Source organism: Chelonoidis abingdonii, chromosome 1 (genome assembly GCF_003597395.2).
Source record: "Chelonoidis abingdonii isolate Lonesome George chromosome 1, CheloAbing_2.0, whole genome shotgun sequence".
NCBI classification, from domain to species: Eukaryota; Metazoa; Chordata; order Testudines; family Testudinidae; genus Chelonoidis; species Chelonoidis abingdonii.
The window spans coordinates 322,711,457-322,724,484 of NC_133769.1; the positions used below are offsets into that span (position 1 = coordinate 322,711,457).

Here is a 13,028-nt window from a genome sequence, read left to right on the forward strand (position 1 = left end):
AAAAGATCCTGGCTTCCATGGGAAATCTGGTCAGAGTAAGAGACTGTGTTCTCTTTGATGCCTTCAGTGCTGTCCATAACATACCAGAGTTAGGTAGTGGCCTTCTTGGAAAAAATCTGATCCTCAAAGTAGGGGTGAGTACTTGGACCACTGACAGAGGTCCTGTTTCTGTTCTTTTGGGGGAGAGGGAGAGTTCCCCATAATTCTGCAGCTGCCCATTCCCAGTGTTGCAGCAATGAGAAGTCCAAAGAGTGACCCCTCTTAGTTATTTGCTTTGATATACACTAGTATATCTTCATGTTATGGTATCTGTTGTTAAGGTAGGACTGAACTGTCTCCTCTCCCCAGATCACAAGAAAATCCCTGACCCTCTGCATGGTTCCATGCTCATGTAATGCTCCAGAAGTGCATCACCACAAGTGGATAGTTCCTGGCTAGCCGTGAAATCCAGCCAACATAACCCCAGAGAAGTAGAGGTGACATAGGCAAACACACTATGGTCCTGGTGTAAAGCAATGTAGTATGGGATAGCAGTGAGGACTGAAAAATTAATTTGATACATAGATGCATCCACATAAATTTAATTTAATCTATTTTCAAAGTGGATTATCCAATTTGCACTAATTGGCCAGTTAATTTGGAAGAAACTTGTGTCATGCGTATGCAGGGCATTTTAATTTAAAAAAAGAATGAAACACCTAACCCAACCGGGTGTGTCTGAGCCCTAAATTTTAAGAAAAGTTATGGACTTGATGCAGATATTACTGGGTTATGTTCTATGGCCTACGTTATGCATGAGGTCAGAACAGATTAGCACAGTGTTCCCTTCTGGCCTTAAAATCTATGCAATTACAATTTGCAAGGCATGGAATACCACAGAGTCTGATTACTGCCAATAGATCCAGCAGGAATCCATTAGGGCCTACTATGAGGTGTATACACAAACTTGCAACAGGCTAGACACATGAGCTACTCACACAGGTAAAAAAAATCTGACAAAGATTTATTCCTTGCCCCTTTTGGATCAACAATACATAGCAATAGAAGGAATGTGTTTGCCAGTATGCATGTTAATGAGCAAACAAAGATTTTACTTCACATAACATCTCAGTATCCCAGCAAAGCATATAACAACACTACATACACCACTGGAAGAAAGGCAAAAAACCAAACAAGTTTACCGTAACAGACATATAAAGCTGTTGTGCTGGATAACCAGTCCAAACGAGAATGAAAACTGGAAGCCAACAGAATCATTATCCCCATAGAAGCATCAGAATTACATATTGTGGAAATTAACAGTGGAAGGTGCTAGAGAAATGTTCATGTTACTAGGAATAACAGAAATCTCAAATCTCTACTGATACAGGAGAAAGGTGAAAGCTTGTTTCTCCATGGAACAGATAAGGCAACAAAAATCTGCATCACTGCCAGTAGACTCATTACAGGCACTAATATCACCAAAGTCCCCAAATGCTAAATAAATTCAGTAAATAAATTTCAGTATTTTTACTCAGAAATTAAATGACCTATGTAATAAAACATATACCTCTACCTGGATATAATGCTGTCCTTGGGAGCCAAAAAATCTTACCGCATTATAGGTGAAACCGTGTTATATTGAACTTGCTTTGATCCACCTGAGTGCGCAGCCCCGCCCCCCCGGAGCACTGCTTTACCACGTTATATCCAAATTTGTGTTATATCAGGTGGCATTATATCGAGGTAGCGGTGTATTTGTTAGTTATATTAAAATGCTGACAAATTCAAAACAAAAAGTAGGCTCCGGAGCAATAAAGAAAGAGGACAAAATTGCAAAATATTCCTACTGGACGCAGGCAGCTAATTTTTTTCCCCAGCATCTTTCTACACGTCAACTTTCCAAAATTTACTGTATGAAAGCTGTATCATGACATCAGACCTCTGGAGAGGCAGATGACCAAATGTGTCACACCTTTGCAAGGGTTACCAAGAACTCACTAAATGGAGGGCAGAGTTGTTTGAAAATCCAACTACATTTCAAATATTTCTTAAAAAAAAAAGATGAAGAATTTGCCCATCACCAAACAAAATTTCCTTATTATAACAGCTCAAGCAGTATTTAAATATGTAGCAAACCTCAATTCCAGATATTCCAAGTGAGAATAAACTTAATCCATACTGTACATCCCTATGTGTTGCATAGTATTCATTTAATTTCCAGGAACCTTAGAAATGCATACATAAGCCACTGAGTTTCATTTCATTACTCAACATTCCATTTCAAAATTGGGTGAGGCAATTGTCAGTATGGTTAGCTGGATATTTTACTTCAGCTCTCATCAATGTACAGTTTGATAATAGATTCTTTGAAAATGAAGGGCCAAATATTTAGAAGAATGTTGAAGCTTACTGAACAGAAACATAGTTTTTAAAAATAAAACTAAACCAGTTCATCAGGATTATAAAAATTCCCTGACAATCGTTCTCTGTCTAAAATTCCAATTGTTTCAACAGTATTTAAGCACTGGGCAAGGACTCTTTTCATTCTGTGTTTGTACAGCGCCTAGCACAATGGAGTCCTATATATCTCCCATTGTTTCTTGTGATGATGTCCTGTTCTAACTCTGACATATAATTGATATGACAGAGTCATAGAAATTAATTATAAATAAGAAGTGAGAAATGATCACTTTTATTGTGACACCAAGGGAGTCTATTTCCTCACAGAGGTACTTGATCACAGCTTCATAATAATACTTCAGGTGAACACTATTTTGCTTACCTTGCGTGGCTGAAAATCATACTTCACACAATGCTGAAAACCTTTTCCTTTTGATTTCAATGATGTAACTATTAAGCAGTTGCCAACGAAATGAGCAGAGTAGCCAACTCCTTTGCTAGTGCGAAAACTGAAAAGAAAGAATAATTAAGGACAAAGTAATATAAAACTCTGAGACAAAGGGAATTTTAGGCACAACCTCCATTAAATCTTTACAAGCAATACAACTTTTGAAGCACAGAGCAAAATATTTTCCTTTCTTTTAGATAATTATTAGCTGATGTATCAGGGAAAACAGATTAAATACATCTACACACATTAATCTAGGTATTGGCAATATTAAATCTTGGTGTCTCAAAAACAGCAGTTATTCTCATAAAACTGCTGAGAGATAGGAAATATCTTCACTTTACAAAGAGAGAAATGTCGCACAAAGACATTAAGGGCTAGATTTTTTCAAGAATTTAGGTACCTAAAAATGCAGATAGATGCCTACAGGTAAATTCAAAAGAACCTAGGCAGTTAACTTCCATTTTGGGAGTCAGGCACCTCAGTGCTTTGAAAATCCCATTAGGTGCCTAAATTCCTCTAAAAATGTGTCCTTAAGTAACCACTAGGAACTGAACCCAAACATCCCAAGTCCCCGTTCAATGCCACAATCAGAAAATCATTCTTCCTCTATGTCACATATTATGTATCATATCATACATGGAGGTCAACAATTAGGTGCCTAAAATTAGGTTCCTAATCCATACTCAGACACCTAAAGAGAAGTGACCTGATTTTCAAAAGTGATGAGCATCTACTAACCCCTCAATGCGCTATGTCCTGTGACATTATCTCTTCCCAGTTCTGATTTCTCTGACTCCCTGTATCATCCTGTCCCCTACACATCTCATCTAATTTCTTTCCCCCTTTGCTTTCTAACATGACTGAATTATCCTATCCTAAAAAAGGCTCTTTTACCCCATCTGCCACTCCATCTACCATCCCTTTTCCTCCTCCCCTTTAAATCCAGGTGCTTTGACGATGGTGTTTTTTTCCTTTGCCTCGACAACTTCTCCCCCCAGCACAGTCCTCTTAAGACTTACCATAAGAATATAAATGACAGTGCTTTTTAGTCATTTCTATCTTCATCTTACATTCATCCCTGTGCTTTCAATTGTCATTTGCTCCATCTCTGAGCTTTCTTGTTTTTATATTCAGCTTACTGTTCTACTTTCCACAACTTCATCAGGAGCTCTTCCATCTTCTGCCCTTGCCCATTTTTCATCAGCGTCCCAATGGATTTTGTCCTTGGTCCTCTCTTCTCCTTCTACAACTTATTCCTTGGAAATCTCAACTGCCCAGTTGCACATATGCAACTGTGTCAACTACCAACTAAAGATTTAACTCAGTAAAAACCTCTATTTCCTCTCACCTAAACTCTCTTCTTGCTCTATCATTATCAATAGCTCAATTATCCCGTCACTCATCAAGGGCTCACAAGCTACATGCCATATTCCAAGACAAAAAAACTATGTTAAATGCAGTTAAGGTTGAGACTACATATCAGTAACTTAAAAGGGAAAATACATTACAGGGATTAATTATCCCAAATGCAAGCATTAAAACCCAAAGCAATTCATTGTTAAGATTATGCTTTAAAAGAAATCCAAACATATTAAGGTATGGAAATACACAGTTCAGGCAACCAACCAAACTTCATTCTTCCTGATAGCAATGCCATGACAGCAATACAATTATGAAAAACACATTAGTTTTTGTGGTCCCAGATTGCACTAAACTGATTTTTAAAAAGACATTTTTCATATATTTTAACCCCATCATGATGTTCACTACAGGATAGAGTCAAAGCTGTTTGGTTACCTTTTACTGTGCACAAATACTTCCACAGTCTTCCTCATAGGGCTGCCTCATTACAACTAATAAAATTGTTGCATGCAAGATAATTCCTGACCTGACCCTAACTGTATTATAACAATTAGATAGTCATTAATAAATTGGCTTAATTACAACCTACTTTAATCAAATATAGCCTACGCACAAAATTGCAATTAACGTTAACTGTGGAAAGTTTGAAGAGCCTATGTTAGTCTGTTAAGAAAATCTGGGATGACAAAAGACACACAGATTCTAATTTTCTTAAAGGATACAGTTTTTAATTAGTTTTTAACAAACTAATTAACAGCTTTGCTTTTCAATTCTTAGAAAATTCATTTTGTACTCAGTAAGTGTTGTAAGTTTAGGGAGGATATGCTACATTTTCCATGCATAATAAAGATAATGAATCCCTGCTTTAAGCGCAAAAGATCACTCAACCTTTACTACAGAGTCACAACCAGCCCCTACACAACTACAATTCATTCTCTCCCTTATATATTCATAGATTATTAAGACCAGAAAAGACCATTGTGATCATCTGATTTTAGTCTGATCCCCTGCATAACAAAGGGTATATAGCATTTCCCTGTAATAATTTCTGCTTCATGTCCAATAGCTGTGTTTGCAGTAAAGTAGCTCTTTTAGAAAAACATCCAGTTTTGATTAAAAAATGTCCAGTGATAATGAATTTACCACAATCCGTGGTAAATTGTTCCAATGATTAATTCTCCCCACTGTTAAAACGTGGACCTCATTTCTAGCCTGAATTTGTCTAGCTTCAAATTTTTACTGGTAGTCTGGTTGGCTGCTTTAAGCCTAATGCATTTTTTTTTTTTTTCATAAAGGACAGGACTGTGTGTTGTTCTGAGTTTCCTCCACTGAGCTGGTAAGTTCAGATTCTGATAAGGTGATCTCTTCCACATAGAATATGCTAGAGTATGCTCAGTTTTGGCATTCAAATTTTTTATGATAGCGCACTCCCCACTAGCTCATACGTGTGGAGTCTTTGCCTAGGCAGCAGGAAGAAAGGAATCTTAGCTTCGTTAAGGGCCCTCTCCTTGGGTTGGGAGAGGGGGAAGCATCACCTGAGCTGGTGAACTGCCCAGAGGGGCTCACAGATAAGCCATTGGCCCCTGGACACTTTGCTGGGGAAGGTATATATATCCTGACCTCTCCTGTAGTATACTGCAGTACTGTCTCTTGAAAATTAATCATGCATAATCACCAGAGGGCCTCCCCACATAAGGGGTCTCTCACATGATGCAAGCACATTTAGAGGTCTGCAATGCATGCTCAGAGTCTATAGAAGCCATCTTGGTAGCTATCTATTAAAAAGAGTTGTGGTTTAAAAGACAGTTACCTTTTCTGTAACCGGTGTTCGAGATGTGTTGCTAATTTCCACTCTATATTAGGTGTGTGTGCTCGCCAGATGCACTGATGCCTTAAGTTTTTCCCTTAGCAGTATCCGTAGGGGACCGATTCTGCACCCTCTGGAGTGGCACCCACATGGCACGATGTAAGGGGCGCCATCAGCTCCCCCATCCTCAGTTCCTTCTTGCCAGAAACTCTGACAGTGGGGAAGGAGGGCGGTTTGTGGAAAGAATATGCGCAACACATCTCGAAGAACACCAGTTACAGAAAAGGTAACTTTTCTTCTTTGAGTGCTTGCTCATATCCATTCCATACTAGGTGACTCCAAAGCAGTAACCCTGGAGGTGGATAGGAGTTTACAGACGTATAGATTACAACACAGCTCTAAAATATCCTAGTGTCACCCCTGGCCTGATAAGTGATGGCATAATGAACAGTAAACAGTGTGGACACAATGAACAGTGTGGACGGAGGACCACGTTGCAGCTCTACAGATGTCCAGGATAGGGATGTGCACCAGGAAGGCCACCGAAGATGCCTGAACTCTCGTCCAGTGCTGGCTCCAGTTTTTTTGCTGCCCCAAGCAAAAAGAAACAAAGCTAGAGTGACACCAAAGGAAAAAAAATAAACGAATGCCGCCCCTTGAAAAGTGCCGCCCCAAAAGGGCCAAAATGCTGCCCCTTGAAAAGTGCCGCCTCAAGCACATGCTTGGAACGCTGGTGCCTAGAGGCGGCCCAGCTCTCGTCGAGTGGGCTCTAACGATCGGTGGGGGCGGAATCCCCACCAGGTCACAGCAAGTCCTTACGCATGGAGTAATCCAATTGGAAATCCTCTGTGAGGACACCGGGTGACACTTCATCCTATCTACTGTAGCAACAAAGAGTTGAGTCGATTTATGGAAAGGCTTGGTACATTCTAAGTAAAAAGCCAAGGCCTTCTGGACATCAAGGGCATGAAGACACCTCTCTTTAATGGTCTTGTGCGCTTTGGGACAGAACCCTGGGAGGAAGATGTCCTGGTTTATATGGAAGGTGGAGACCACCTTTGCCAGGAAAGCCAGGTAGGGCTGCAACTGAACCTTATCTTTGTAGAAGACCATGTACAGCAGTTTCAAGATCAAGCCTTTAATTTCCCGAGACTGCTCTTGCCGACATCACCGCCACCAGGAATGTGACCTTCCATGACAAATGGGAAAGGGAGCAGGAACCCAGTTGTTCAAAGGACAGGCCAGTGAGCCTAGGGAGGGCCAAGTTAAGATCCCTCTGCTGGACAGGAGCCCGCACCTGCAGGAAATCTCTCTCCAGCCCTCTCAAGAATCTGATCATCATGTCACGGGAGAACACTGTCTGTCCTTGGATCAGCAGGTGAAAAGCGAAGATCGCTGCAAGATGCACTCTAATGGAAGAGTGCGCCAGGCCCTGGCTCCTCAAATGGAGCAGGTAGCCCAGGACAGCTTGTATGGAGGAATGGGGGAGAGATGCCCCGTTCAGATGCCCAGCAGGCAAACCTTGTCCACTTGGCCAGGTAAGTCAGTCTAGTTGAGGACTTCCTACTTTCCAGGAGGTTCTGTTGGACTCCTTCCGAACAAGTCCGCCACTCCGGGTTCAGCCACGCAGCATCTATGCCAATAGTTGAAGGAACCCAAGGTTGGGGTGTAAGAGCCGACTGTGGTCCTGCGACAGCAGGTCTGGTCGGCTCGGCAGGGAGGGACCACTGATAGGCTCATGAGCATGTTGAACCAATGACAAGGCCACACTGGGGCAATCATGATAACCTATGCCTCGCCTCTCTTGATCTTTGCTAGGGCACTGCTGATAAGTGGAATCGGAGGGAACGCGTACATCAGGCTCCCCGACCACGACAGGAGAAAGGCATCGGAAAGGGAGTCCATGCTCAGACCCTGTTGAGAACAAAACCTGTGGCATTTCCTGTTCTGTCTGGTGGTGAACAGGTCTAGTTGGGGAGTTCCCCACCTTTGGAAGATCATGCAGGCTACCCCTGGATGGAGTGACCACTCATTGTGAGAGGAGAAGTCCCTGCTGAGCTGGTCTGCCAGCATATTCCTGACACCGGGAAGGTAACAAGCTTCCAGGTGGATTTCATGGCTGATGCAGAAATCCCACAGGTGGAGCGCCTCCCGACAGAGAATCAACGAACAACACTTCCTCTTACCTGTTGACGTAGAACGTCGAGGCTGTGCTGTCCATCAGGACTTGTACCAACTTATCCGACAGGTGGGGCAAGAAGACTCCACATGCCAGCTGGACTGCTCAGAGTTCTTTGACATTTATGTGTAACCATGCCTCCTCCGGGGAGGTTGCCAAGATGTGCCCCCCCAGCCGAGGTCCAAGGCATTTGACATCAACTCGATGAAGTGAGGAGGGCTGTTGAACGGAACTCCCCAAGATTGTCCTGCGGTCAGTCCACCATCTCAGCAAAGTAACTATCGCCTGGGGAATGGTAACCATCTTCTCTAGGGGGTTTCAGGACTGGGAATAGACTGACGCCAGCAATTGTTGCAGGGGCTGCATCCAGAGCCTGGCATGGCAGAACATGCAAGTGTACGCTGCCATGTGGACCAACAGGCGCAGACAGACCCTGGCTGTAGTCAGAGGGAATGCGGAGACTTCCGCAATGAGGTTCGCCAACATGTGGAACCTTTCCAGCGGCAGGAACACTCTGGCGCAGGTAGAGTCAAGGATCGCGCCAATGATCTCTATCTTCTGCACTGTCACTAATGTCAACTTTGTTGTTGTTCACCAGTAGGCCCAGAGAGCAGCTTGTGGCTTGAAACACCACAACGTTCATTTGGACTTGAGACCTGGAGCCACCCTTGACGAGCCAGTCATTGAGGTACGGGTAGATGTGGATATCCCAACACGTGAGGTAAGCCGCTACCACCAACATGCACTTGGTACACACCCTCAGTGCTGTCGCCAGGCCTAATGGGAGGACTGTAAACTGGTAGTGGTGGGGCCCCACCATAAACTGGAGGAAGTATCTGTGTCCTTGGAAGATCGCTATGTGGAAGTATGCATCCTTCAAGTTGAGGGTGGCATAATAGAAGCCAGAGACACTATGCAGAACTTTAGCTTCTGCAGGTACTTGAGGTCTCGCAGGTCTAGGATGGTCCGCAGACCCCCCCTGGCCTTTGGGATTAAAAAGTACCAGGAATAGAACCCGTTGTTCCTGTATTTGAGAGAAACTTCTACCACCACACCCAGCTGTAGTAACCCCTTTACCTCCTGCATAAGGAGACTCTCGTGAGAGGGGTTCCTGAAGAGGGACAGGGAAGGCAGGTGGACAGGGGAGGTAGAAAGGAACTGGAGGGTATAACCCCATTCCACTGTGGTAAGGACTCAGCGGTGCCAAGTTATAGCAGTCCACACCGGGTGGAAAGGGGAAAGGTGGTCGGAGAACACTGGGAAAGATGGATCCAGGGAATAGTCTGGTAGGTCACCTTTGAGCACACCCTCAAAACGACCATTTGGCCCTCTGCTTGTTACAGGCAGAGCCTGACTGGGCAGAGGATGGAGGCGGGTGGTTCAGGTGGCTCCTGTAACCCTTGGCTCATTTATGGGGCTGGTCCTGACTAGGCTGGCTCCTCTGACCCTCAGGCTGCTGCAGTCTGAACAGCTTAAATGCTAAGACTGGGATGTAGAGATCCAGGGTTTTCAGGATGGTGCAGAAGTCCTTAAGGCCATGCAACTTGCTGTCTGTTTGCTCCAAAATAGGGCCCCACCACCAAAGGGCAGGTCCTGCAATGACTGCTGGGCCTCAGTGGACAACCCATAGAGGAGCAACCAAGAGACTTGCCACATAGAGACAGCAGAAGCCATGGTGCGGGAAGCAACATCAGCAGCATCCAATGCCGCCTGGAGGGCCACCAGGGCCACAGTTGTGCCCTCATCAAGGATCACTTGGAATTCCTTCTTGGAAGCCTCGGGGAGCAACCCTTCGAACGTGGCCATGGCTTGCCACATATTAAAGTCATATCAGCCAAGGAGGGCTTGGTGGTTGGTCACTCTCAGCTGAAGGCTGGAAGACTAATAAACCTTACGTCCAAAGAAATCCAGATCCAGCCTCTTCACGTCTTCATTTTTGGGTGTGGTCCTGGGTTGTCCTTGCCTCCCCCTGTGGTTAACCACCTCAACCACAAGGGAATTAGGGGCCGGGTGGGAGTATAAGTACTCATGCCCTTTGGTTGGCAGGAAGTACTTGCATTTGGCCCTTTTAGAGATAGGGGCCAGGGAAGAGGGGAGTCTGCCACAGGGCATCAGTGATTTTGGAAACCCCTTCGTTAAAGCGCAGACACACCCTGGCAGGAGCTGAGGACATCAGAGTCTGAAAGCTCTTCCAATTCATCTGACCTGATGCCCCAGGCTAGAAGCGACCCTCTTCAATAGTTCCTGGTGCACTTTGGTGTCATCCTAAGGAATTGGGTTAGGGGGGCACATGATAGCCTCACCCAGTGACAACGAGGACGATGCCAGTGCTGTGGGAACCACCATGTCCAGTGGTGGTCCGGCAGCTCGCTCCCCCGGGTCCTTCTGGACCTGTGGGGACTTACCCCCTGAAGCCTCGAGCACAAGAAGGGGACTGGATACCAAGGCTACTGGCCTCTCTGAAGTGGCTCTTGTCTGATTGGTGCTGGTTGCTGCATCCCGAAGCTGAGCTGTCCAAGCGAGACTGATTTGGTTGGGCTCTCAGGGACTGGCAGTGTTCAGTGGATCTGCAGCGGATACCCAGCGATCCACACCTCATGCTACTCAACCGATACTGGGACATCAAATGGGATTGGGAGCTACCATGGGTTGGTTGCCAGGAGGATCAGCCTGAGTAGTGTGACCTTCTTGGAGACAGGTGAGGATGGCCCTTGGAGAAGATCTGGGCCAGTCCCAGAGTTCTTGCTGGGTGGCGTGTGCCTCAGAGTCTGCGCCAATCTACCAGCAAGGTATGTCACAAGTCCCTCTATCGGTGCCCCTGGTGTGGGGACTGAAGAGGGCACTGCTGAGCCTGCCTCTCCAATCCTGAGGCAGGACGATTTTGGGCAGGCGAACGCTGGTGGGACGTCCCTCTTGATGGGGATCGGTACGGCTGAGGAGGGACACACACATAGGTCTCACCATGGGTCTTCCCCAAGATGGGTATTGCGGGAGCTGGTGTGGACGGCACCACAAGCATCAAGATCTCTTGAGGTGCTTGAAGAGCTTCAGGCATCGACGGCACCTGAAGCTGCCTAGGGCCTGCACCGCTATCTGTGGTTGCAGGCAAAGCATGGGATGGGCTGCACCACTCGACTTGAGGTGGAGCCCGAGTTCCCAATGGGGGCATTAAGCTGCCTGGCATGAGTTGTGGCTCGCCCCCAGCCCTCTCCTTTCCCTTACGGGAGGTAGGAGATCTTCCCCTCCCAGTCTTTTTCAACTTCTTCACCAGAGCCATGGAGGGGGACCAATGCCGGCTCATGATTGGCGCCATGGTTCTCAGTGTGGAGTTGGACCGCTGCTCCAGTGCCGGAGTGAGTGCTGACTACATCAGGAGCACTTTCAGACGGATATCATGCTCTCTTCATCCTAGGTTTGAAGGACTTGCAGATACGGTACTTGTCACTTATGTGCCCTTCGTCCAAGCATCTTAGGCAGCTGGTAGGTGGATCACTGATAGGCATAGGCCGTTTGCAATGATCACAGGGCTTAACGCCTGGGGACCGGGGCATGCCTCATCCCCTGGCTGAGTCCTGTTCAGGACTAATGAAGAGTTCAGAACTACTACTAAGGATAACTAAGAACTACTAACTATACACAAATCTATTACAGGTTTTAAACATTTGCAAGAACTGAGAATGAAACAACACTAGCCGAAGCAGCAGAAGTTCCAGTACCATCACTGGCAGCAAGAAGGAACTGAGGGTGGGGGAGCTGGTGGAGCCCATTATGCCACGCCATGCAGGTGCCATTCCACAAGGCGCCAGAGCCGGTCCCCTATGGATACTGCTAAGGGAAAAATTTCTGACACCAGTGCATGTGGGAAGCACACACACATCTAATATGGAATGGACAAGAGCAAGCACTCAAAGAACTTTATATTCCTAGTCTGACTTGCGGCTCCTGAAGTACAAAGGCTGCAGCATACTCACAAGAAAGATACTCTCAGCTGCCTGGTCATGCTAGAAAACACAACGTGGTGTCAGAAGTGACCACATTCTGCAAGCAGTGGCTGGTTTTGTCAGGAGCACGGTGGATTTGTACATTTTGTAAACTGCTACACACAGACAAGAAATGCAATCCACAAACCAGCAGGAGCCAAACAGAAGATACAGAGTACTGAAATACGGAGAGTACACAAACGTGAAACTAAAAAAAGCAGTTAAACTAGAAAACAGTATTTAAAAGAATCTGAACGTGGAGGGTTGCAAGCCACTCTGACCTTTATCTTTTAATTGGTAATCTTGCTGAGAATTGGAAGAGACAGGAGCAACACTACTACATCTTTATGAAAGCTTTGGAAGCAGATAAAAGACATAAGTAGCCATTTTACTGCACAGAGTGTGAGAAGAGGCTGTGAAAGTTTAACATGCATATTCTTACAGCAAACCAACTGAAAATGCTCCCACTTTGATGAGGTATTAACAATGCTTAGGAACTATTGTAACTCTAAGAAACATATGATGTCTAAACAATACAGTTCTGGTCTCACCCACACTTAGGAAAAGAGTAAACAGGCAAGTACTCACAGAGCTGAGACAAAAAAAAAAACAGTCTGAATTGACATGCTCAGAGACAAAATTGTGTTCACCCTCACTGATCAAAGGACAAAAGTAAAGATTGAAGCAGCTCATTTTGACTTGCAAAAAGATTTGCAGAGTCTACAAACCACAAAGAAACAAAGAGATCATGTGTGGGTGGCATACTGACAAGTTGAGGCAGGCTCTTGCACAAAAGAGTATTCAGAGCAGCATGGTCAAGGCCAAGCCACCTTACAGAGCAAAGTAGACACACCAAAGCTCACACAA

The 13,028-nt window shown here is 45.1% G+C and overlaps 1 protein-coding gene across 10 annotated transcripts in view; it reads right to left on the reverse strand.

Moving 5' to 3' along the window:
• Positions 1-13,028, reverse strand: part of NBEA (neurobeachin) — an 862,398-nt gene that overhangs the window by 685,235 nt on the left and 164,135 nt on the right. For all 10 annotated transcript variants that reach the window (XM_075061639.1, XM_075061640.1, XM_075061634.1 and 7 more), the window contains exon 6: positions 2,765-2,891. In XM_075061639.1, coding sequence (XP_074917740.1) covers positions 2,765-2,891 — 127 coding nt within the window. The remainder of the gene's footprint in view (positions 1-2,764; positions 2,892-13,028) is intronic.